The sequence below is a fragment of the Carcharhinus amblyrhynchos genome, chromosome 30 (genome assembly GCF_965287045.1).
Source record: "Carcharhinus amblyrhynchos chromosome 30, sCarAmb.v2.hapA, whole genome shotgun sequence".
Lineage (NCBI taxonomy): Eukaryota > Metazoa > Chordata > Chondrichthyes > Carcharhiniformes > Carcharhinidae > Carcharhinus > Carcharhinus amblyrhynchos.
Window position 1 is genome coordinate 23,461,128 of NC_137353.1, and position 27,671 is coordinate 23,488,798.

Consider the following 27,671-nt stretch of genomic DNA (forward strand, 5'->3'; position numbering starts at 1 on the left):
CACCCTAACCTGCACGTCTTTGGAGTGTGGGAGGAAACCGGAGCACCCGGAGGAAACCCACCGCAGACACGGGGAGAACGTGCAAACTCTACCCAAGCCGGGAATTGACCTTGGGTCCCTGGTGCTGTGAGGCAGCACTACTCAAAGTTAGTATTTATCATGAAAATCGTGTCAAAGTATGACCACCCACCCTGCTCCGAAACAGGCCCAGGGCCGCGTACACCAGTAACTGTTACACGTGTAGTTAGCCAAACAAAAGATGCACCAATCTCTTGAGCTGCGTGTGGTGCAATCTGCATCAACATGGAGAAAAACACACATAAAGCAGGATTTGACAGCCAGCAATGTGATAACCATCAAGTCATCCACTTGGGTGTTTCTGAGGGATGAATGCTGGCCAGGGAGACAGCACGCCTCAGATTCTGGGATTCTTCTGTTTGATTTTCAAAGGCTCCCCCGTTTCTTGTTGATGTCTTGCAATTTCTTTTTCATTCATTCATGGGACATGAGTGCCGCTGACTGAGCCAGCACTTACTGCCCATCCCTAGGTGCCCTTGAACTGAGTGGCTTGCTAGGCCATTTCACAGGGCAGTTGAGAGTCAACCACCATGATGGTGAAGGAATGACAGGATGACCAGGGCTGCTGTTTCTCCAACATGAGTGTTTGCTTGGCAGGATTCCTACTGCTGAGTAATAAGATTGTCGGACCCTGAATCCCACATAACACCTCAGGCACACAGCCTGAGGCCTACCACACTCCAGCACCATGTTAAGGTTGTACCACACTGGAAAGGGAAACTGTCTTTGGGAACAGACTTTAATCCCAGGGCCCCCTCCTCCCAGGAGCTCCCCCATTGGCACTATTTAAAGAGAAGGAACTTCTCCTGCTGTCTTAGTAACATTCCTTCCTCAGCCAATCACTGGTGATTTATTCTTACTGGCCATTTCAGGGGCACAGCTGCTTCAAGATGGCTGACAATTAGGACCACCACACTTCCAAAGTAATTCATTGCTTTTTAATAAAGAAAGTCTTAGAATGTGCATGTTGCTGGCTAGATCAGCATTTATTTCCCCTTACTAATTGCCCTGGAGAAGGTGAGCTAGTTTCTTGAACTGCAGCAGTCCATGTCGTGTTGGTATATCCACTGTACTGTTGGGGTGGGATTTGCAGGATTTTGACCTGGTGACAGTGAAGGAACGGCGACCTATTTCCAGGTAGGGATGGTGTGAGACTTGGAGGGGAACTTCCAAGTGGTGGTGTTTCACTGTGGAATTCTCTACTGCAGAGAGCAGCTGAGGCTAAAACATTATATATATGTTCTCAAGAAGGAGTTAGATACAGTTCTTGGGGTGGAGGGGATCAAAGGATATGGAGGGAGTTCTTCCAGCAGTAAGGATACTTCAGTTGAAGGCAATAAAATAACTAATTTCTTAAAGATAATCAAAGAAAAAGATTTAATAAAGAAACTTAATTGCACCAACACTTGGGACCATGCCCTAGGCCACACAAGCTTCCCACAATTCCCAGCTGTTTTCTATTCATATCGGGTGAGCTGACCCTCAGAGCATGTTGACATTGGTTATATTATAACAGGAGGAAGGTGGGAACAGGTTACTGAGTTGAATGATCAGCCATGATCATAATGAATGGTGGAGCAGGCTCAGAATGCCTGTCCCCATACGTCTATGTGTCTGCTGCCCCTGTTCTTCTAGATGGTCGTAAAGTTTAAGATTTATTTGTTACTGTCACAAGTAGGCTTACATTAACACTGTAATGAAGTTACGGTGAAAATCCCCTAGTCGCCACACTCTGGCGCCTGTTTGGGTAACACTGAGGGAGAATTTAGCACAGCCAGTGCACCCTAACCAGAAAATCGCTCGGACTGTGGGAGGAAACTGGAGCACCCGGAGGAAAGCCAACACAGACACGAGGAGAACGTGCAGACTCTGCACAGACAGCGACCCGAGTCGGGAACCAAACCTGGCTTTGACAAAGGGCCACCTGGACTCTAAAGGTCAGGTCTTCTCTCTCTTTACAGATGCTGACAGAGCTGCTGAGATTTTCCAGCCTTTTCTCTTGTGGTTTTAGATTCCAGCATCCGCAGTAATTTCTGTTGAAGCTGGGTCCCTGTGGCAGTGAGGCAGCTGTGCTAAGCACCATGCCGAGGATACCAGCTGGGAAGGTGCTGTGGAAGGCTCAGGCTCTGGTGAGTTGCTGCTGTGCACCTCGCAGACGGCACTTGTAGACATTGACTCTGTGAGGGGTTTTTGAAACGTTTTACTGCAAGAAGCTGTTCCATGAATACAAATATTATTCATCGATTCACTTCAAATTTTGCCTTGCAGTGTTTCCAAATCCTGTCTCTGTGGGCACAAAGACAAAAACGCTCTTAATTCCCTCACATCAGCATCAAAATATTCGGTAAACTTTCAGATTGGAATCTGTTTTCTGCTGCGCTGGACTTAGCAGCGAGTTTACGCAGCAGCAGGTACTCTGGCTATTTTGAACACCACTAACCAATAGCTTTAAGGGATGAGTAAGTGGTAGCACCAAGGATCTCATTAGGCTGGGGCAGGAACCTAATTAGAAAGAAGATAACGAGCCAACGAGAAACAACACAACAGGCCACCATCGGAGCAGGGGAAGCTGCCGAGAGGTGGATGAAGGAGGCACAGCAGCATGAAAACATAACACTTCATTAAAAACACGGCTCGGTCAGCTCTGTCCCAGGCAGCTCCGAGGGAAGGACAAGATAATGACGAGGCAGAGTGTGGCGTGCATTAAGTAGCCGGCTGATATTGTGAAAGGAATCACAGGCCCAGGCGATTACAGTGCCATGGGTGTACGCTGCGTCAATAAAATCAAACCCCGTGTTTGAATGGGAAACAACAGACTGAAGAATTTCCACCAATGAAATAAGATGAAAGGCTCGGGGAGGAACATCACGTTGAAGTCTTCATGTCATGTCAACTTCATTGCTCAGGTTTAGAGCAAACGGCAATGGGTACTAATCTGTGAGCTTGGAGACTCAGCAAATCAATAAAGTCTTGTCAATTAACAACATCTCCGTGCCTTGGTTTCGGTTTCAACAAGAGGCAGGGATCCTGTTCACGATAAGATGCTTAGACTCATCCGGCACGGAGGAGGCCGTTCGGCCCATCGTGCCTGTGCACACTTACTGTAAAGACTGGCAGATAGCCAGCTCCCTCTCTCTCTTGTGGAGCTCCCTTGTGAGGGTGATCTGCCAATAATTTACTGACACCATGGTGGAGATTTTCAATAGCAAGAAGCCTCACCATACCAGGTTAGCGTCCAACCGGTTTATTTGATAGTAATCCCACAAGCTTTCGGAAACAGTGTTCCTTCGTCAGGTGTGTGAATCTGATTCCGAAAGCTTTGTGGGATTACTATCAAATAAACCGGTTGGCCTTTAACCTGGTGGTGTGAGACTTCTTACGGTGTTTATCCCAGCCCAACACCGGCATCCCCACATCGGAGGTTTTCAAAGCAGCTCCAATGATAAGTGAAGGCTGTCTATTTTCTAAAGTAAATGCAGGGTCAGAAGGAATAGGAGCAGGGGGAGGCCATACAAGTCCCCCGAGCTGCTCTAGCAAAGAAAATGACAGCACAGGAACAGGACCTTTGGCCCTCCAAGCCTGCACTGACCATGCTGCCCGACTGAATTAAAACCCCCTACCCTTCCAGGGACCATATCCCTCTATCCCCATCCTCTTCATGCATTTGTCCAGATGCCACTTAAAACTTACCATTTAACTTTGACCTTCCTCTGCCTGATCCCTATGTCCCTCGATTCTCCTACACTCCAAACATTTAGCGATTTACCTACTGAATATGAGCGAGCCTCTTTGGAATAGAGACTGCAGAAGATTCATGACCCTCTGATTGAAGAAATATCTTCTCATCTCAGTCCTGAAACGATTTCTCTGAATTTGAGACTGTCCAACCACAGGATAGCCTTGCAGTATTTACCCCGGCAAACCTCATTAGGATTCAGCTCTGACAAAGGGCCATCCAGACTCGCAACGTTGGCTCCCTTCTCTCTCCACAGATGCCGTCAGACCTGCTTGAGTTTTTGCAGCATTCTTCTGTTGCTGTGTTGTTCGGATTTTACATGTTTTAGGAGATCAACTCTCATTCCTCTACCCTCCAACCAGAGAGATGACCCATTCTATCAATCATTCCACCAACCGCACCATCTCGGTCATTGAAGGGACACTGAGTATTAAAGAGAAACACAAGGCAGACAATCATACAGATTGGGCCCCTCAACTCTGCTCCATCACTCAATAAGATCATGGCTGATCTGATTGTAACTTCAAACCTCACATTCCTGCTGATACCTGATAACCTTTCACCCCCTCATTAATCAAGAATCTATCTAGTCTGCCTCAGAAATATTCAATGACTCTGCTTCCCCTGTCCTTTGAGGAAGAATCTCAGAGACCAGTGCATAACTCACCAGGAAGCACTCTGCAGCTAAATGCCTGCTCCGGAGTTCAGGAATTTGTGTAGAAATCCATAAATGTGTTTCAATCCTGTTTTCATACCGACTGGGATTTGAGTAAGTGCATCGCGCCTCTTGAAACACTTCTTTGACTCACTTTCTGATAGTGAGGGGAATCAGAGTGTGGCGGTGAGGAGACAATCCTTCCCCACACTCACACTCCAATATCTTTATAATAGAGGCTGCCCCTCGCCGTACTGTCCCTCGCCGTACTGTCCCTCGCCGTACTGTCCCTCGCCGTGCTGCCCCTCGCCGTGCTGTCCCTCGCCGTGCTGTCCCTCGCCGTGCTGTCCCTCATCGTACTGTCCCTCACCGTGCTGTCCCTCACCATGCTTTCCCTCATCGTACTGTCCCTCGCCGTACTGTCCCTCGCCGTGCTGTCCCTCGCCGTGCTGCCCCTCGCCGTGCTGTCCCTCGCCGTGCTGTCCCTCGCCGTGCTGTCCCTCGCCGTGCTGTCCCTCGCCGTACTGTCCCTCGCCGTACTGCCCCTCGCCGTACTGCCCCTCGCCGTACTGTCCCTCGCCGTGCTGTCCCTCACCGTACTGCCCCTCGCCGTACTGTCCCTCGCCGTGCTGTCCCTCGCCGTACTGTCCCTCGCCGTACTGTCCCTCGCCGTACTGCCCCTCGCCGTACTGCCCCTCGCCGTACTGTCCCTCGCCGTGCTGTCCCTCGCCGTACTGCCCCTCGCCGTACTGCCCCTCGCCGTGCTGTCCCTCGCCGTGCTGTCCCTCGCCGTGCTGTCCCTCGCCGTGCTGCCCCTCGCCGTGCTGCCCCTCGCCGTACTGCCCCTCGCCGTACTGTCCCTCGCCGTGCTGCCCCTCGCCGTACTGCCCCTCGCCGTACTGTCCCTCGCCGTGCTGTCCCTCGCCGTGCTATCCCTCGCCGTACTGCCCCTCGCCGTGCTGCCCCTCGCCGTACTGTCCCTCGCCGTGCTGTCCCTCGCCGTACTGTCCCTCGCCGTACTGTCCCTCGCCGTGCTGTCCCTCGCCGTGCTGTCCCTCACCATGCTTTCCCTCGCCGTACTGTCCCTCACCGTACTGCCCCTCGCCGTACTGTCCCTCACCGTACTGTCCCTCGCCGTACTGTCCCTCGCCGTGCTGCCCCTCGCCGTGCTGTCCCTCGCCGTACTGCCCCTCGCCGTACTGTCCCTCGCCGTGCTGCCCCTCGCCGTGCTGTCCCTCGCCGTACTGTCCCTCATCGTACTGCCCCTCGCCGTACTGTCCCTCGCCGTGCTGCCCCTCGCCGTGCTGTCCCTCATCGTACTGCCCCTCGCCGTACTGTCCCTCGCCGTGCTGCCCCTCGCCGTGCTGTCCCTCATCGTACTGCCCCTCGCCGTACTGCCCCTCGCCGTACTGTCCCTCGCCGTGCTGCCCCTCGCCGTGCTGCCCCTCATCGTGCTGTCCCTCGCCGTGCTGCCCCTCGCCGTGCTGTCCCTCGCCGTGCTGTCCCTCGCCGTGCTGTCCCTCGCCGTGCTGTCCCTCGCCGTGCTGTCCCTCGCCGTACTGTCCCTCGCCGTGCTGTCCCTCGCCGTACTGTCCCTCGCCGTACTGTCCCTCGCCGTACTGCCCCTCGCCGTACTGTCCCTCGCCGTACTGCCCCTCGCCGTACTGTCCCTCGCCGTACTGCCCCTCGCCGTACTGTCCCTCACTGTGCTGTCCCTCATTGTACCATCAATGTGGGCAGTCCCTCAGCACCAGACAGTGACGGTAACAGACACTCCTAAAGCACAGGGATGCTGAAACCAACCTGGTTATTAACTCTCCGAGAATGGCCAGGAGTCTCCTAGAATTAAAGATTAACCTCCTGCAGTGATCCGCCAAGGAAAAACACAGCATTAAAAGCAATGTTTTTAAAGGTTTCTTTGAATGCTTTTTTCATTAATTAGAAAGATATTGGAAAATGGGAAAGGTTGTTTGACTCACTCGGTGGTGATGGCAAGAGCTCATGTGACAGAACCTCCAGGAATCTATCTGTCCAATACCAAACCCAACAGCAGTGTTTGCCCCAACACCCACCCCCCACACCCCTATCCCCCCAGCCTCCCCCACACACCCCCACCCCATGCCCCACCCTCCCACCCCCCACCATCCCCACCCACCCCCATTCCCCAGCCCTCCCCACACACCCCCACCCCATGCCTCACACTCCCACCAAATCTCCATCCCCACACACACCCCCACTTCCTACACCCCCACACACTCTACCCCCACCCCCAATACAAACCTCACCCACACACACCTCCACACACACACGCCCACCCCATGCCCCACACTCCCACCCATCCCGCCATTCCCCCCCCATCCCTATTCCCCCAGCCTCCCTCACACACGCCCACCCCATGCCCCACAGTCCCACCCATTCCCCCATCCCCAGCCACCCCTATCCCCAGCCCTCCACACACACCCCCACCCCATGCCCCACACTCCCACCAAACCCCCACCCTCACACACATCCCCACTCCCACCCCCTACACACACCACCCCCACACCACACTCCCACTCATTCCCCCCACCCCACCCACCCCTATCCCCCCAGCCCTCCCCAAACATCCCCATGCCATGTCCCACTCCCACACCAGACCCCCATTCCCACAGACACCCCAATCCCCTACACAAACCCTAGCCACACACACCCACACACACATCCCCACTCCTTGCCCCACATTCCTACCAAACCCCCTTCCCCACACACACCCTATCCCCACCCCCTACACACACCCCACTCCTGTCCCCTACACACATCCCACCCACACACCCCCCCACATACACCCCCACCTCATGCCCCATACTTCCACCAACACCTCCCCACTCCCACACACACCACAACCCCACACTCCCCACCTCCCACACACACTCATCCCCTTCACCCCATCCCACACAAACTCGATCCCCACCCTCCATACACACCCCAAACCCCCACTCCCTACACCCCCCCACACACACACCCCGACACACATCCCCACTCTCGACACACACACACCCAACCCCCGCACACTCACACCCATCCCATCACCCTCTCCCCCCACACTTCTCCCACCCCCCAATTTGCCCTGCCACCATCCCCCAACAGCTCCCCACCATCCCTCACTATATCCCACTAAATCCCCTCCACACCCCCCCCGACCCCCTATACCCCCACAACATGTCACTCACTCAATTCACATCATTGTAAAGTCTTGCCAACACGCATGGTGGTTAGTTCTGCTGCCTCACTGCGCCAGGGACCTGGGTTTGATTCTCTCTGGGATCACTGTGTGGGGTCTGCATGTTCTCCCTGTGTCTGCGTTGGTTTTCTCTGGGTGATCTGGATTCCTCCCACAGTCCGAAAAGACATGCTGGTTAGGGTGCATTGGCCATGCTACATTCTTGCTCGGTGTACCCGAACAGGTGCCGGAGTGCGGCGACTAGAGGAATTTCACAGTAACTTCATTGCAGTGTTAATGTAAGCCTTACTTGTGACACTAATAAATAAAAATAAAACTATTCCCCACTCTCACTGCCCAAAAAAATCCTTCTTTTTCTTTTGGCTTTCCAAAAATAAAAGCCTCGGCATGCCACCAATTCCTGCCATGTGCCAAGGACTGGATTTAGAAAGTCTGAGCTCACTCTGCTGCTGGAACAAATCTCCAAAAACTCTGCCAATAAATAAACTCAGTAAACAATTATGATGTCAGCCAGAGCCATTGACAACTTGAAGCTGGTAAAAATCCTGCGGTGATTTTCTCGCCTTTTGTGGTCACACAATGCCCTTCGGAGTGTCTAAGGACTCTGGGTCCGTACTCGATGGAGCTTAGAAGGATGAGGGGTGGGGGAACCCATTGAAACTTACAGAATAATGAAGGGCCTGGATAGAGTGGATGTGGGGAAGATGTTCCCATTAGTCGGAGAGGCTAGGATCCGAGGACACAGCCTCAGAGTAAAGGGACAACCCTTTAGAACAGAAATGAGATTAATTTCTTCAACCAGAGGGTGGTGAATGTGTGGAATTCATTGCCACAGAAGGCTGTGAAAGCCAGGTCACTGAGTGTATTTAAGACAGAGATAGCTGGGTTCTTGATTGGTAAGGAGATCAAAGGTTATGGGGAAAGGCGAGAGAGTGGGGTTGAGAAACTTATCAATCATGATCGAATGGCAGAACTGACTCAATGGGTCAAATAGCCTAATTCTGCTCCTTTGTCTTATAAGTTTAAGTTTATTTATTAGTGTCACAAGTTGGCTTACATTAACATTGCAATGAAGTTACTGTGAAAATCCTCTAGTGACCACACTCCGGCACCTGTTTCCCTCCGGGTACACTTAGGGTACACTGCATGGCCAATGCACCTAACTAGCTTGTCTTTTGGACTGTGGGAGGAACCCGGAGCACTCGGAGGAAACCCACACAGACACGGAGAGAGAGCGCAGATTCTGCACAGACAGTGACCCAAGCCGGGAATCGAACCCGGGTCCCTGGCGCTGTGAGGCAGTAGTGCTAACCCACTGTGCCACCATTATGGCTGGACCAGTCGGCCTCATTATTGCTGAGTGAAATCATGCTGGTTGTCAGCAATGAAGAGGTGTGAATCTTTTTCTGGTTGTGGCGGAGTGATTGCGGGAAACAATTTATGTTGCCTCCCTTTCAACTCCTCAGCTGCTGCGTGCTGTTCTGCTCCGATATCTTAGGGTCTTATTCAGAAAGGACCAGCATGGAACTGAGGGAAAAGACAAAGCGATTGAGACAGGCAGCCCTGGGACTCTGACTCACAAACTCCCAACGGGGAACAAAGAAAATAACTTTGACGTGGGAATAATTCTTTTTATATCAGCCATTAGCTGAATAGGTTCAGGGTTGAGTTAGATATGATTTTTCACCAGCAAGGGAAGCAGACAGGAAAGCAGAGTTGAGATCACAATCAAATCAGCTATGATCCTATAGGAGCCAGCTTGAGGGGCCGAAAAGCCTCCTCCTCCTTGAATTCTTTTGTGTTCTTGTGTAGCTCAGTGAGGAGTAAACCAGTGAGGGGCAATGCAGGCTAGTGGGAAGGGCGGCACAGTGGGTTAGCACTGCTGCCTCACAGCACCAGGGACCCGGGTTCAATTCCCAGCTTGGGTCACTGCCTGTATGGAGTATGCACATTCTCTCTCTGTCTGTGTGGGTTTCCTCCGGGTGTTCCAGTTTCCTCCCACAGTCCAAAAGACATGCTGGTTAGGGTGCATTATCTGTGCAAAATTCTCCCTCAGTGTACCTGAACAGGCAGCGGAGTGTGGCAACTAGGGGATTTTCACAGTAACTTCATTGCAGTGTTAATGTAAGCCTACTTGTATCACTGATAAATAAAAAACTGGTCTGTGTCTCCCCCCATTCCCTGTTGTTTCGCAGTCCGCTGTAGATCAAGGCAGCAGGAAATGTTTAATGAAGTGATGGTGCCACTGTGTGGCAGCATTGTTCCAGAAGTTCCTCGGGAGCTGTAAAGTAGAACAACCCGATCTCTCTCTGACGCTGACTCTGGCTCTCATTGGAACTTTTACCTGCAGTGCAGTGGTAATTAAGCACCTTATGTTTCCAGTGAGATTGTAGAACACTCAGGACGATAAAGCCATCTTACTGAACGAGTTGAGAACCTGAACAGCAATTAAAACACCACAAATGCCCCGTGCCTTTACAGGAACGGCACTCCCTGCTACACAGAACCAACACGTCTGGGCAATAATTGAAGATTTTACTGGCTTTACTGTTAAATTCTTTTCCTGGAAATCTATTTCCCCACCTGGTGTACATACAGAAAATGGATCAGGAGGAGCTGGATTCTTGCCGTTGTTCAAACTGAAAACTGCAATTGTTCAACTTAGAAAGTACAGCATCCAGGCGCATCCTCCTATTCCACCGCTGCTTCTCGTTTCTGCCAACAATGTCCAAATTGTTACTCCACCTTTCCCACCTCCAGCCCCCAACCCACTGATGTGGTGGCACAGTGGTTAGCACTGCTGCCTCACAGCGCCAGGGATCTGGGTTCAATTCCCCGCTTGGGTCATTGTCTGTGCGGAGTCTGCACATTCTCCCTGTGTCTGCATGGGTTTCTTTCAGATGTTCCAGTTTCCTCCCACAGTTCAAAGATGTGCGGGTTAGGTTGATTGGCCATGCTAAATTGCGTCTTGGTGTCAGGGGGATTAGCAGAGTAAATACTTGGGGTTATGGGGATAGGGCCTGGGTGGGATTGCAGACGCGATGGGCTGAATGGCTGCCTCCTTCACATTAGGGATTCTAATAATTCTACAAATTCACCTGACAAAGGAGTAGCGCTCCGAAAGCTTGAGATTTCAAATAAACCTGTTGCACTATAACCTGATGACCTGTGAGCTCTCTTGTCCACCTCAGTCCAACACCGGCATCTCCACATCCTGATTCTATGATTTCACTCCCTCTGATGAATTCATTTAAACTCAGATCCCCCTCCATCCAATATCAAACAATCTCTGTGCCCCAATCTTTCCTTTGACCTTTCCCCTTTCAGCCTGGCCTTCTTCCCCCTCACCCTTATCCTGCCCGGACACATAACCTCGTGTTCTGTTTGCCATTCTCCTGATCCCTTTCTCCTGGTTAATGCCAAGTTTTGTTTCCTACCTCACCCCCGAGGTAGAATTCCAACACCTTTTCTTCTCAGCCTTGTTCTCCTTTTCCCGATCCGTTACCCATTTTTCCCGACCCCTTTCGCCTCCCCTATCCCCCTATCACTGCCATCCATTTCCCTCAAGCCCACTCCCTCCTCCCTGATGCCGTGAAAGGACGGGATCCCACTGTTCAATGTTGTGGGTGATAATTCCTGCTCTTGTGAGAGATCCTGCCTGTGGTATAGGATCCCCGGATTCACGGAGTGAGGGGCCAAGCCCAGGCTGATTTCAGTCACCATCATCCAACAGTGACTGATCTTCCAAAATACTGCCACATGGTCTATATGGATATCATCATATGATGTGGCACAGTGGCACAGTGGGTTAACACTGCTGCCTCACAGTGCCAGGGATCCAGGTTCGATTCCTGGCTTGGGTCACTGTCTGTGTGGTGTTTGCACATTCTCCCCGTGTCTGCATGGGTTTTCTCTGAGTGCTCCGGTTTCCTCCCACAGTTCAAAAGACGTGCTGATTAGGTGCATTGGCCGGGCTAAATTCTCCCTCAGTGTACCCGAACAGGCATCAGAGTATGGTAACTTCATTGCAGGGTAAATGTAAACCTACTTGTGACACTAATAAATAAACTTTAAAACACTGTACTCACCGTCTCTACTTCTCAACCAAGCCTGGGTTGAACCAGACTTCACAACAGCGAGCAACAACCTAGTCAATGTGAAGCTGAGCTCCCAACACAAAGACTGCCTGTTCCAGCCCTGGCACATCTCAGCCTCATTGGAAAAGCACATTCGTGCCTTATTTTTGTCACCGTCAAACTTGACTGTTCCAATTCTCCCCCACCCCAATCTCCCAGCCTCCAGACTCTATAAACTTAGCTCTGTAATCTCCGTTCTGCTGTCTAACTATCCTGCACCAAGTACAAGCGTGGCAACTAGGGGATTTTCGCAGTAAATTCATTGCAGTGTTAATGTAAGTCTACTTGTGACACTGATAAATAAACATAGACTTAAAATTTAAACGTGAAATCTGGCCAATGGTGAGGAGTAGTAGGCAGTGCACCCATTCAGAGAAACAAAGAGGATAGGAGCAGGAGGAGGGCAAATGGCCCTTCGAACCTGCTCTACCATTCACTACGACCATGGCTGATCATCCAACTCAATAGCCTAATCCTGCTTCTTCCCCATAACCTTTGATCCTATTTGCCCCAAGTGCGATATCCAGCCACCTCTTGAATACATTCCCATAAAGCTCACACGCATTGCCAACCAAATAGCTATTGGTTCCCTCTTGATCAGGCCCCACTCCTCCTGCCCCTCCCTCTATCTGTGCCAGATATCCCCAACTAGTTTCTGCTGAGCTGAAAGTTTGATTGATAACTAATTTGTAAAATCCTGGTGACTGCACAGTACAAAAGTAGATTTAATTTGTTCTTTGTTTTTGATCACTGGCACAATGTCAAACTTTATAGACCCAAAAAAAATCATCAAATCAATTTTGAGGCTGCAGTCACAGAGGGTTTATATACTCGTAAATGGACCAATTTATCTCTGTCTGTCTCCATTCCCCTTCACTGGATATACTCCGAGTGAACAACAGACTGCTTTAAAGTCCAATTCCATTCCTTGATATATTCTGAGATGTTTCGCTATCTTGTCTCCGTTCACACTCTGCAGTTCTGCTGTGTTACATAGACTGCTACTGGTCAGGCTGTATTAATGGATATTAGGTATGTAATGTCCTAACTATGCTCGGGGCTGTGGGTTTTACCCAGAGAGAAAAGACTTTGTTTGCACACCTAAATTCAAGCAACGCACAATAGGTTTTATTGAAAGAGATGTCCTCTGTGCTGCACAGTGTACACAAGATCAAAGAACAGAACAGCACAGGAGAGGCCCTTCAGCCCATCAAGTCTGTGCCAACACAGATGCCTCTCTAATCTATTATTTTCTTGTCTCTACATATCCCTCTATTCCCTGCCTATCCATGTATCTATCTAGAAGCCTCTTGAACGTTGTTATAGAATCTGCTTCCACCACCTCCTCCGGCACCGCGTTTCAGGCATTAACCACCCTCTGGGTGAAAAACTTGCCCCTTACATCTCTTTTAAACTTTCCCCCTCTCACTTTCAACCTATGCCCCCAATAATTGACTCTTCGACCCTGGGAAAAAGACTCTGACATATCCAAGCCTGTCATAATCTTGTAAACCTCTATCAGGTAACCCCTCATCCTCCCATGCTCCAATGAAAATAATGCAAGTTTGTTCAACCTTTTTTCATAGTTCAACTGAAAGTAAAGCAAACACCCTAATGACATCACCATCAAATCATGTGATCAGCTCTTAAAGTAATCTGCAACCCTTTTAAATATATAACAAGGTACATAAGAACATAAGAACATAAGAAATAAGAGCAGGAGTAGGCCATCTGGCCCTTCGAGCCTGCCCCGCCATTCAATAAGATCATGGCTGATCTGCCGTGGCTCAGTTCCACATTCCCGCCCTCTCTCCATAACCCTTAATCCCCTCTCTTATCAAAAACCCATCAACCCGCGTCTTAAAAATATTTAGCGAGGCAGCCTCCACCACTTCAACGGGCAGAGAATTCCAGAGATTCACCACCCTTTGAGTGAAGAAATTCTTCCTCAACTCCGTTCTAAACCGCCTCCCCTTTATCTTGAGGCTGTGCCCCCTAGCCCTACTGTCCTTTCTGAGCAGGAAGAGTCTCCCCACCTCTATCCTATCCATCCCATTCATCATCTTATACATCTCAATGAGATCTCCCCTCATTCTTCTAAACTCTAACGAGTACAAGCCTAGTTTATTCAGCCTCTCCTCATAGCTCAACCCCCTCAACTCCGGTATCAGCCTAGTAAACCTCCTCTGCACTCCCTCCAAGGCCAAAATATCCTTGCGTAAGTACGGCCCCAAAACTGCACACAGTACTCCAGCTGCGGCCTCACCAATGCCCTATACAGCTGCAGCAAGACCTCCCTACTTTTATATTCAATCCCCTTCGCTATGAAGGCCAGCATCCCATTTGCCTTCCTGACCACCTGCTGCACCTGCAAGCTGGGTTTTTGCGACTCATGCACAAGGACCCCGAGGTCCCTCTGCACCGTCGCCTGCTGCAGTTTTTCGCCATGTAAGTAATAATCCTTCCTACCATTATTCCTACCAAAGTGGACCACCTCGCACTTGCCAACATTAAATTCCATTTGCCATTTCCTGGCCCATTCGCCCAGCCTATCTAGATCCTTCTGTAGACTCTCCACACCCTCCGCACAATTTGCCGTTCCACCAATCTTGGTGTCATCAGCAAATTTCGACACCATACACTCGGTTCCCTCCTCCAGATCATCTATATAAATGGTAAATAGCTGAGGCCCCAGCACTGACCCCTGGGGCACTCCACTAGTCACCAACCGCCAATCCGAATAGCACCCATTGACCCCCACTCTCTGCCTCCTATTTGACAACCAATCCTCTATCCACGCTAACACCCTACCCCCAACTCCATGTCACTGGTCTATAGTTCCCTGTTTTCTCTCTACCTCCCTTTTTGAATAGCGGGTTTACATTAGCTACTCTCCAAACTGTAGGAACTATTCCAGAGTCTAAAAAATTTTGGAAAATAACAACCAATGGATAAACGAAGAACGATCTACTATTTCCAGAACCATTTCCTTAAGTTACTCTTAAGGATGAAGATTATCAGGCACGGGAGATTTATCCACCTTCAATCCCATCAATTTTCCCAAAACCATTTCTCTACTAATGCTGATTTCCTTCAGCTCCTCACTAAAACATGCTAGGCAAAATATAATTATTTTTAAATTTAAATTTAGTTATAAGTCATGCATCAGTGGTGACAGTACACCATGGGCTTTTCTCTGGTTATGGATATAAAATGTTCATGATGTGGATGTGCCGGCGTTGGACTGGGGTAAACACAGTCAAAAGTCTGACAACACCAGGTTTTAGTCCAACCGATTTATTTGATAGTAAACTCACAAGCTTTCGAGGGGACTCCCTCTTCGTCAGGTGAATGGAGAGTTCTGGCCTCGGACAGAGCATATAAAGCACAGACAGTTTAGAGATTACTGATTAGAATGCAAATCTTTACACCTAACCTGCTGTTCAAGTCCTAAAGTGGCCGACAATGTGTGGAAGGAGCACTGATCACAGGTTAAAGAGATGTGTATTGTCTCCAGACAGTACAGTAAGTGAGGTTTTGCAAACCCAGGCAAGTCACGGGGGTTACAGATAGTGCGACATGAACCCAAGATCAGCTGTGAAATTTGAGAGGGTCTTCAACCAATAATCCTGGCACAATTTCGTTTTTCTTTAGTAAATTAGAGTTAAATTTGCATTGCTTATCAGATCCTCAGGGAAGAGAACCATATTGCTTGTTCTCCACATCTTTAAAGTCTGAGAAACCATGAGCAACCAGTGATAACATAATCATGGTTTCAGTTTTACTCTTTGCAGATTGCAAACATTCTAAAAGGAGTCTTGTTATGATTCTGATATGTGGAAGGACTGGTCTGAGAATTTCTTTCTGTCTTTTGTGGTTATCCAGTAAAACAAAATAGCAGTATATTTTTTAAGACTTCCTCCTAGTCATATTGTAATTCAGGCATAAATATTTGGAAAAGTAAGGAAATTGCGAGGCATCTTGAAGGGAATTGCTTGATAGAGCAGACGCAGCACGGTTTCATCAAAGGGAAGTCGTGTCTGACAAATTTACTGGAGTTCTATGAGAATGTGTCTAGGGCGGTGGATAGAGGAGAGCCAGTGGATGTGGTCTTTCTAGATTTTCAGAAGGCGTTTGACAAAGTACCTCACAAGAGGTTATTGCAGAAGGTCGAGGGACATGGAGTTGGGGGTAGGGTGTTAGCGTGGATAGAGGATTGGTTGTCAAATAGGAGGCAGAGAGTGGGGGTCAACGGGTGGTATTCGGATTGGCGGATGGTGACTAGTGGAGTGCCCCAGGGGTCGGTGCCGGGGCCTCAGCTTTTTACCATTTATATAGATGATCTGGAGGAGGGAACCGAGTGTAGGGTGTCGAAATTTGCTGATGACACCAAGATTGGGGAACGGCAAATTGTGCAGAGGGTGTGGAGAGTCTGCAGAAGGATCTAGATAGGCTGGGCGAATGGGCCAGGAAATGGCAAATGGAATTTAATGTTGGCAAGTGTGAGGTGGTCCATTTTGGTAGGAATAATGGTAGGAAGGACTATTACTTACGGGGCGAAAAACTGCAGCAGGCGACGGTGCAGAGGGACCTCGGGGTCCTTGTGCATGAGTCGCAAAAACCCAGCTTGCAGGTGCAGCAGGTGGTCAGGAAGGCGAATGGGATGCTGGCCTTCATAGCGAGGGGGATTGAATATAAAAGTAGGGAGGTCTTGCTGCGGCTGTATAGGGCATTGGTGAGGCCGCAGCTGGAGTACTGTGTGCAGTTTTGGGCGCCGCACCTGCGCAAAGATATTTTGGCCTTGGAGGGAGTGCAGAGGTTTACTAGGCTGATACCGGAGTTGAGGGGGTTGAGCTATGAGGAGAGGCTGAATAAACTGGGCTTGTACTCGTTAGAGTTTAGAAGAATGAGGGGAGATCTCATTGAGACGTATAAGATGATGAATGGGATGGATAGGATAGAGGTGGAAAGACTCTTCCCGCTCAAAAAAGACAGTAGGACTAGGGGGCACAGCCTCAAGATAAAAGGGGGGTGGTTTAGAACGGAGTTGAGGAGGAACTTCTTCACTCAAAGGGTGGTGAATCTCTGGAATTCTCTGCCCGTTGAAGTGGTGGAGGCTGCCTCGCTAAGTATTTTTAAGACGCGAGTTGATGGGTTTTTGATAAGAGAGGGGATTAAGGGTTATGGGGAGAGGGCGGGAAAGTGGAACTGAGCAGCGACAGATCAGCCATGATCTTATTGAATGGCGGGGCAGGCTCGAAGGGCTAGATGGCCTACTCCTGCTCCTATTTCTTATGTTCTTATGTTCCCTCAGCACGTCAGGTACATTATTCATGTCTTCCTTCGTGAAGACTGAATCAAAGTACAAGTTTAATTTCTCAGCCGTTTCTTTATTCCCCATTATGAATTCTCCCATTTCTGACTGGGGCCTACATTTATTTTTTGTCAATCTTTTTCTCTTTACATATCTCTAGAAACTTTCGTAGTCAGTTTTTATGTTCCCCACCATCTTTTTTTCATACTGTATTTTTCCCTTCTTAATCAATCCCTTGGTCTTCCTTTGCTGAATCTTAAACTGCTCACAATCCTCAGGCCTATTGCTTTTTCTTGCCAATTTGTATGCTTCTTTCTTGAATCAGATATTATCTCTAATTTCCCTTGTAAGCCATGGGTCTGACCACAATTCCCTTACCACTCTAGCACCAAACAGGAATAAACAACTTCACTTATTTGTTCTTTAAATGCCTGCCAGTGCCTGTCCACTGCCTTTCCTTTCAGTAACGTTTGCTAGTCCATCATGGTCAATTCATGCCTCATACCATCATAGTTCCTTTATTGATATTCAGGACCCTGGTCTCAGAATCAACTACATCATTATCCATCTTGACAAAGAATTCTATCATGTTATGGTCACTCATCCCCAAGGGTTCTCTCGCAACTAGATTGCCAACTAACCCTTTCTCATTGCACAACACCCAGTGCAAGCTGGCCTGTTCCCTTGTTGGTTCCTCAATGTATTGCTCCAGAAAACCATTCCGTATACACTCCAGAAATTCCTCCTCCATCGCACTGTGACTAATTTGATTCTCCCAATCTATATGCAGATTAAAAGTCACCCATAGTCACAGATGTTCCTTTAACACATACCTCTCTGATTTCCTGTCTAATGCTTTTCCCAACATTACCATTACAGTTTGGTGGTCTGTACACCACCCCCACCCATGTTTTTTGGCCCATGTTGTTTTTTAACTTGATCCATACTAATTCCACATCAATGATGCTAATATCTTTCCTCAATATCGTATCAACATCATCTTTAATCAACAATGCAACTCCAATATCTTTTCCTTTCTGTCTGTCCCTCCTAAACACTGAATAGCCTCAATGTTTAGTTCGCATCCTTGTTTACCATGGAGCCACGTCTCCGTAATGCCAACATTATCATATCCCTTTATACCTATCTGTGCAACTAATTCATCCGTTTTGTTTCGAATGCTCCAAGCATTCAGGCACAAAAACATAAGGTGGGCACTTTCAACATTTCTTTTCCCTTTCCTACTATTTTTTACTCAGTCCTTATCTGACGCTGACCCTTGATTTCTCAGCCTATCACTTCCCTTATTCTCCTTCCTGTCTTTTCTACTTGTTCTCAATTCCCCCTGCTCTGAATTCTTGCAAAGGTTCCCATCCCCCTGCCATATTAGTTTAAACCCTCCTCAACCACTCGAACAAGTAACCCCCCCCCCCACCAAGGATATCAGTCCTGATCCTGCCCAAGTGTAATCCATCCAGTTTGTACAGGTCCCACCTTCCTCAGAACCGATCCCAATGTCCTAAGAATGTGAAACCCTTCCCCTGACACCATCCTTTCAGCCACGTATTCATTCTATGTATCCTGCTGTTTCTAGTCTGACTAGCACATGGGTGGGTGAATCCCACTCGACAGCGGCCAACGGGAAACATTCCCGATGTCCACTGGTGTGGGTACTCAGTCCCATTTCAGAAGATTCATGACCTTTATATTTATTGCCCCAGGTTCTGCCCTCACCTACAAGCGGAAACATCGTCTCTATGCCTGTCCCTAACAAACTCTTTCATATTCCTAAAAAAAAATCTATCAATTCATCTCTCAGTCTTCCCTTTCTCAAAAGAAATCACAGCATGTTCAATCTTTCCTGACTGATATAACCTCACTGTTCTGGTAAATCTATTTTGTACTTTTTCTCCAATGCCTCTGTACCGTCTCGTCATCGGGAAATCAGAATTGCTCATGTGTGGACTAAACAAGTCCCTGTAATAACTCCTAAAGAACTAAGAACAGTACAGCACAGGAACAGGCCCTTCGGTCCTCCAAGCCCGTGCCAATCATGATGCCTTAATTAAACCAAAAAAAAAACCTTCTGTCCTTACTCCGTCCCTATCCCTCTATTCCCTCCCTATTCATGCACCTATCCAGGTGCCTCTTAAATGTTGCTAATGTGCCTGCTTCCACCAGCTCCTCTGACAGCGCGTTCCAGGCACCCACCACTTCCTGCATGAAAAACTTCCCCCGCACATCTCCCCTAAACTTTCCCCCTCTCACCTTGAGCCTTTGTAATTGACGCTTCCACCCTAGAAAAAAACCTCTGACTATCCATCCTGTTTATGCCTTTCATCATTTTGTAGATGTCTATCAGGTCTCCCCTCAGCTCCATTTTTCCAGTGAAAACAATCCTGGTTTATTCAATTTCTTCATAATCCAACACCCTCAAAACCAGGCAACATCCTGCTGAACCTTCTTTATATTCATGCCAAAGCTTCCAGGTCCTTCTGGTAGTGTGGTGACCAGAACTGTACGTAATGCGGCCTCACCAAGGTTTTATACAGCTGCAACATGACTTCCCAACTCTTGTGCTCAGTGTCCCGGCTGACGAAGGCAAGCATGCCATGTGCATTCTTAAACACCTTGGCAACCTGTGCTGCCACTTTTAGGAAACTGTGGACTTGCACGCCCAGATCCCTCTGTATGTTAATTTTCCTAAGGGTTCTGCTACTTACAGTATGATTCACACCTAAATTTGATCCTCCAAAATGCATCACCCCGCAGATAGCAGATTAAACTCCATCTGCCACTTCTGTGCCCATGTCTCCAATCTGTCTATATCCTTTTGTATGTTCTGACAATCCCCGGTACTATCAGTAACTTCACCAAATCTTTGCATCATCCGCAAACTTACTAATCAGATCCCTTACGCTTTCCTCCAGATCGCTTATGTATACTACAAACAACAGAGGTCCCAGCTCTGATCCTTGTGGAACACTGCGAGCTACAGATCTCCATTCCGAACAAGCCAGTTCTATATCCATCTCTGTTTTTCAATTCTATCTTTCTAGGTGCAAACTGGTATTTTTGCTTCTTTTATCATCTCGCTAACCTTCATCATTGTGAAGATTTTGGGGCAGAAACAGTTTTAGCCAGAGACGTTTAACATTAAGATTGCATAAGCTGCTCAACTTCATTATCTCCTCCTAGCAGACTCCCTCTGCTGGTACATGTGTGTACAGTAGTCTCATGTGGACAAAATGCACAAAATAATTTTCAATACATCATGGTCAGTTTAAAGTGGCCTGTGAATCTATATCTCCAGATGTCTTTGTCCTTCTGCCCTTTTTAGACAGTTATTTTCCAAGGTGTGTTTGACCTCTTTATTCTTCCTACCAAAATATACCCACCTCACACTCATCTACAATGAAGTTCAGTTATCAAATATACCCTCATTCACCCTCAAATAACTTGAATATTTATCATCCTCTGGGTTATAGTGGATTGTTGAGCTGAATATATGCAATTGTCTGGACCACACACACAAACATCATCCAAAGCAGCACCATTACTTGGGTCAGGCAGGTCAAGGTGTGGCTTCAGGATCACAAACACCCATGTTTTCACAAAGGGTGCTAAAATGTGGTTCCCCCTCTGGCCATTAATCAGGATTTGAAATCATACAATATATATATAGCTCAATGATAAATTTTCAGCAGGGAATGTGCACTGGAATGTTGTAAGGATGTGTAGGGCGCTAGATTAATGCAAATGTTAGCCCCCGGTAAAGGCGGATCTGAAACCCCAAACCACATGAACAACTGACACACTCGGCTCCACACCGGATCTGGGTAGAGTGGGTGATGGAGCCAAAAACTATGGAATTCTTTCTGTGCCTGATGTTGGGGAGATTGTGGTACCATCACTCCGGACGATTGAACTGGGGCTACACTCTCTTCCACACTGGCTGACTGTAAAATAAATCGTCACTGGGCCTATTGCACAGCTCCAGGCAAGAGTTCAATGAACAATCCTCTCAGGCAGTTGAGGCTCGAGGGTTGAAGTTATTAAACATTGACCCTGAGCTTCTGCAGTGCCTGGAAGTCAGCAGTCTTTCCAGTGCAGTGTGAGGCCTATGTTGTAGCCAATGTGCCATTAATACCCAGGCTCTCTACCGTTCGACAGAATCAGGACACACATAGCCCAGCCCCAAGTCTACTTCACAACAGGCTCCTGGCACTAAACTGTCCACAACTCAGCACTGATTAGCACTAAACCGCCAGCCACACTGGAAGACACAGAGGGAGCAGGGCAGGGCGTGCTTTAGTTTACAACGAACCTGTTCTTCGCTTAACCCGAGATGCAGGGCACTGGGTCCCACTCGAGCAAGGCCATAAAATCCCACCCTAAGGGCCAATTTAGCACGGCTAATTAAACCTAACCCGCACATTTTTGGAGCGTGGGAGATAACTGGAACACCCGGAGGAAACCCATGCAGACACGGGGAGAACTTGCAGACTCCACACTGACAGTGACACAGGGCCGGAATTGAACCTGGACCCTTGGGAGCTGTGAGGCAACAGTGCTAACCACTGTGCCACCGTGCTGCACATTTACCCACCCCACCTGTCACTGTGTGCTCTCCCTGAATAGGGTTGACAGTTTTATACAAATGGGAGGACATCCTTTTTGTGCAGTTGTTCTCTGTCTGTTTGGCTGTTCAATCTCAGAGTTAGTAGGCAGGGAGTATTGTCTGCCAAGGCTGGATTGAAACTGGAGTTGGAAGGGTGAAATCCATTGCCATATCTAACCCTCAATGTCCTTTTATCCCCATGTGATATGTGGTGAGCTTATATTAGTGTTAGAATTAGTCTAGCCTTGGCACTGGTCGAACGGAAATGGGAGGGGGACATCCATGAGTTCCAAAGTTTTCCTCAATGTTGGAATTTTCAAATGTTTGAGGCCTGATTTTGAGAACAGGGTGGGTGAGGAGCAGACATACCGCTCTCTCTCGGAGAATGTTTCTATGTAGGGAAACGGGAAAGGAAAGGTTCTACTCTGCAGTGCAGTACTGAGGGGAGAGAATTTACACCGAGACCTGGCCTGGGAAAGACCCTACAGCACTATTTCGAAGAAATGGAAGGGGGAAGATATCCCCGTTGTCCTGCCCAACCTTTCTCACTCAATCAGCGTGACAAAAAAAGGTTGAATGGATCATTACCACACTGCTGTTTGTGGGATCTTGCTGTGCACAAATTGGCTGTTGTGTTTGCTATATAACAACAGTGACTGTACTTCTGAAGCATTTCACTCTCTGTAAAGCTCCGAGACAAGTCCAGTATTAGTGAACGGCGTTATGCAAATGCATATCCTCCTTATTTTAAAATTAGTAGATGAAGGAAATGGAAAATAATCGGTTAGGAAGGCGGAATGATGTGGAAATGCTGGCGTTGATTCGCAAACACGGCATATATAGACAAAGACACAATTGAAAGATAATGGTGCAATTATTAATGCGAGTCTTTTCAGATAGTCAAGTCTTTACAGATACAGACAGCGCGAGTGGAGAGAGGGAAAGACTCACATTCCAAATATTATATTGCAATTGTGTTTTTGTCTATATATTTGTGAAACTTACCTCTCCACCCACCTGATGAAGGGGCAGTGCTCCGAAAGCTCGTGTTTCCAATTAAACCTGTTGGACTTTAACCTAGTGTTGTGAGACTTCTTACTGTGCCCAGGAAGGAGGAAGGCGTTGAGACCTAATACGTTTTAAACAAGGGGGGAACGAATGTACAGATACTAATTGTAAAGACGAGGTTGTGTTGTGCCTCACTCTGTATACTTAACCAGTAAGTGGGACAGTCTGCCAGAGAGCACAGATGCATGAAATACTCAGTGAGACATCCCACCGACATCTGCTGCTTCACCTGCTCTCCCCACTGGACACCCCGGTTAGCAGCCCGACACTAACCAATCCTACCTGGCCGGATTGACGATCAGGTTTAGCTCCTCAAAGAGATGCCGCCTGATAATGTGCTTGTTGCTGGGGATTCCGAGGGCCGTTGCCATGGCTTCCGAGTTAAAGGTGGGCTCAAGGACTAGCACTGCTCCGTGGATGCCGCTGTTCAGGAGGTTGTCTGCGTATTCCTGAATAGGAGAGAAACAAGGCCCAGGCTTTGATCAGCAAACACCGTGACAACTGCCCCCTCCCCCTGCCATCCCTACCCCGTCACACTGAACACCATGATTACTGTCCCCGCCCCCCGGACACAGCGTGCACCGTGACAACTGCCCCCCGGACACAACGTGCACTGTGACAACTGCCCCCCGGACACAACGTGCACCGTGACAACTGCCCCCCCGGACACAGTGTGCACCGTGACAACTGCCCCCCCGGACACAGTGTGCACTGTGACAACTGCCCCCCGGACACAGCGTGCACCGTGACAACTGCCCCCCGGACACAATGTGCACCGTGACAACTGCCCCCCGGACACAACGTGCACTGTGACAACTGCCCCCCCCCGGACACAGCGTGCACTGTGACAACTGCCCCCCGGACACAGCATGCACCGTGACAACTGCCCCCCGGACACAACGTGCACTGTGACAACTGCCCCCCCCCCGGACACAGCGTGCACCGTGACAACTGCCCCCCGGACACAGCGTGCACTGTGACAACTGCCCCCCGGACACAACGTGCACTGTGACAACTGCCCCCCCCCGGACACAGCGTGCACTGTGACAACTGCCCCCCGGACACAGCGTGCACCGTGACAACTGCCCCCCGGACACAGCGTGCACCGTGACAACTGCCCCCCGGACACAACGTGCACCGTGACAACTGCCCCCCGGACACAGTGTGCACTGTGACAACTGCCCCCCGGACACAGCGTGCACTGTGACAACTGCCCCCCGGACACAGCGTGCACCGTGACAACTGCCCCCCGGACACAGCGTGCACTGTGACAACTGCCCCCCGGACACAGTGTGCACCGTGACAACTGCCCCCCGGACACAGCGTGCACTGTGACAACTGCCCCCCGGACACAGCGTGCACCGTGACAACTGCCCCCCCCCCGGACACAGCGTGCACTGTGACAACTGCCCCCCGGACACAGTGTGCACTGTGACAACTGTCCCCTCTGCGCCCCCCCCACCCCCCCCAACCGACACAGCGTGCGCTGCCCCAATCACAACGAGCACTGTGAAAACAGAAAGCCTGAGGCCTACATGTCAGCTCCTGCCACCCTGACGATAGTCAATACTCAGAGAGGCTGTTCAGGGGAGGGGGGTGGAGGGGGTGATATGTGGGGGGGGGGGGGGGGGTGGGGGCCATCCATTTCCTGAGGAGAGGCAGGCTGGAGGAAAGGGTTTAGGCCTCAGAGATAGCTTGCCAATTTGCAGCCGCCCATGCTCTCAGGCTGTGGGAGGGCAGCGCCAGTCGCAGAGCCAGCAGAGATTTAGGATGTGGCATCTGTTTGCTTCCTCAATGTCTGTCGACTTAGTTTCAGCGTGTCTGAATTCACACCAGAGCGGGGAGCACATTAGCCGGACTTGTTAAGGAGCACTGCGCTGTCACAAACGTCATCCTTCTAACGTGACAAAGACCATTTGAAGGCTTTGCGAGCAGTCGGTGTTGGGGAGATCGCCCCGGCGCTCTGTGGAGGGGAGCAGGGATTCTCCGCACGCCCCTGTCCAAACGTTGCTCCCTCAACCAAGGCCATCCCAATCTTTTAGCGAACAATAAAATGCTGCATCTTGAAAACAGGGACCGGAAATGCGAGTCTGATCTGTCACCACCCATCGAGGGAAAAGCTAGGTTAGCATCGGAGGCCGGTCAGCGGTTCTCAGGAGGGATCACACCCTGAGGCGTGAACCCTCCTCACTCGCTCCCGCACACGTTTCTGACACAGACTCACCAATCCCTGTCCTGAGCTAATGCTCACCCTCGGGTGCTGGCATTGACCCACTGGCACTGCCCAGGATTGGTGTCCAGTCGGATGGCCAGAGTCAAAAATGGCACCAGGGTCAAAGTGATGTCACCTGACCACAACCCCATGCCCCCCCCCAGATTGGTACAGAGGTCTGTGGCTCGGGCCTGTTTGTGGTGGTCTGTGGCCAACAGGGCTCCCAAGTCTGCCTGAGAATTGGAAGGGGGCCAAAGTCATTGGAAATCGCAACTATCCCCTGGCGTTCCCCTCCCCTTACCCTCGGAGAGATGTTAACACAAAATAGCAGGAACTAGATGTGGTGCAGGCTGATTCAGCAATACCCCCCCCCCACCCCCACCCCCACCACTCCCCTCCCCCACTACCCCTTACACCAGCCACTCGGGCTCTGAATCCTGGAGGGTGGGGGCGGGCTGGGGGTCACCTACCTTCAGATCGATCTCCCTCACCCACTTGATGACCCTCTGATTGGTCCAAACCAATGGATCAACGTTGTGATTTTCGCACCATGCTCTTCTTTCGTGTAAAATCTGTAAAAAAAAACACACGAGATAAATTTTAAAAAGTGTCTTCCGTTTCCCAAGGCAACATTCGAGCGAAGGTGGGGCCAGGCCCAGTGGGGAGGGTCGCCAACTCTCCAGGGTGATCCTGGGGCCTCCCAGAATTGAAGGTTAATGGCGTGGAAACGGCTGGAGTTAACCATCAGGCAAAGCACGGGGCATGATGTGTACGCGTTTTAAAATAAATTTATAGAATCATAAAAACTCTACAGCGCAGAAGGAGGCCATTCGGCCCATCAAGTCTGCTCCAATAACAATCCCACCCAGGTCCTATCTCCATAACCCCACATATTTACCCTCAAACCTACACATCTTGGGAACCTAAGGAATAATTTAGCACGGCCAATCCACCTAACCCGCACTTCTTTGGAATATGGGAGGAAGCACCAAGAGGAAACCCACGCAGACACGGGGAGAATGTGCAGGCTCTGCACAGACAGTGACACAAGCCGGGAATTGAACCCAGATCTCCTGAGACATTTTCACCTTTTAGTCATGGGCAATAATGGAGACAGTGAAACTACTGTTTGACCAACAGTCAGGAACCGTCCAATCAGATAATGAAGGACCTTCAAGCTATTGAAGAGTGGCGTCATGGAGATGGACTGTGGGGTAACCAATGGCAGAAGAGTACGGGGGTGGGGCACTTTCAGGCTCCGAGTAACTATTATAGACCCTGATTAATCATTACAGGCCCTGATTAACTATTAAAGGTCCTGACTAACTATTACAGGTCCCGGTTAACAATTACAGCCCCTAATTAACCATTACATAAGAACATAAGAAATAGGAGCAGGTGACCAACCCCATCCCTCCCGAACAGGTCCCACCTACCCCAATACTGGTGCCAATGCCCCATAAATTCAAACCCATTCCTCCCACACCAATCCCTGAGCCACCCATTCACTTCCTTAATCCTGTCAACCCTACGCCCATCTGCACACGGTTCAGGCAGTAGCCCAGAGATAACCACCTTGTCGGTTCTACTTTTTAATTCCATTCCAAGCTTTTCATACTCCCTCCCCAGATCCTCAGTCTGCATTTTGCTTACGTCACCGGCACCCACATTACAGGTTCTGATTAACCATTACAGGTCTTGATTAATCATTGCAAACACCGGTTAACTATTACAGACTCTGATGAACTATTATGGGTCCTGATTAATAATTACAGGCCCTGATTAACCATTACAGTCCCTAATTAACTATTAGCGGCCCATTCCCCCACCCATCAATTCTTTGGCAATCTATTGAGGTGTTTAAAATGATTGAAGAAGTGGGCCCATCGAGAGGGTGGGGGGGGTCTTAACCTTCCAAAAGATATTGAAGTGATATTGAACCAGGCGGATTCGAAGCAAAACCTGATCTAATTAAATGCTGGAATCAGGTCGAGTGGCCTGTTCCAAACCCTGTATTCCAATCGTTGTCATTGGAAACGGAGACAGAGAGTAAGAAACACGGGCCCAGCATCCTCAAGCACGACTAACATTTCAGGTAGAGAGATTATGGTGACAAATTGAGAATCAAGTTGTTAAATTGCCCCTTAGTGTCCAAAGATGTGCGGGGTAGGTGGATTGGCCAAGCTACATTCATAGAATTCACAGAATCCCGACAGTGCAGAAGGAGGCCATTCAGCCCATCGAGTCTGCACTGACAACAATCCCAGCCCAGACCCTATTGCCACAGCTCCACACACACATTTACCCCACTAATCCCTCTCATCTACACATCCCAGGACACTAAGGGTCAACTTAACATGACCAATCTACCTAAACCATGCCCCTTTGGACTGTGGGAGGAAACCGGAGTATCCAGAGGAAACCCACGCAGACACTGGGAGAACGTGCAGACCCCAAGCCGTGAATCGAACCCAGGTCCCTGGCGCTGTGAAGCAGCAGTGCTAACCACTGTGCCACCGTGCTGCCCAAACTGTCAGGGATATTAGCAGGGGTAAATGCATGGGGTTGCGGGGATAAGGCCTGGGTGGAATTGTGGTCGGTGCAAACGGCCTCCTTCTGCACTGTGGGGCT

The 27,671-nt window shown here is 49.4% G+C and overlaps 1 protein-coding gene across 5 annotated transcripts in view; it reads right to left on the reverse strand.

The window, feature by feature from the left end:
* The window catches only part of kazna (kazrin, periplakin interacting protein a), a 610,507-nt gene that overhangs the window by 13,793 nt on the left and 569,043 nt on the right, over nucleotides 1-27,671 (reverse strand). For all 5 annotated transcript variants that reach the window (XM_080214942.1, XM_080214943.1, XM_080214944.1 and 2 more), the window contains 2 exons: nucleotides 25,511-25,612; nucleotides 23,111-23,277 (listed from right to left, as the gene is read on the reverse strand). In XM_080214942.1, the coding sequence (XP_080071068.1) occupies nucleotides 23,111-23,277; nucleotides 25,511-25,612 (269 nt within the window). The remainder of the gene's footprint in view (nucleotides 1-23,110; nucleotides 23,278-25,510; nucleotides 25,613-27,671) is intronic.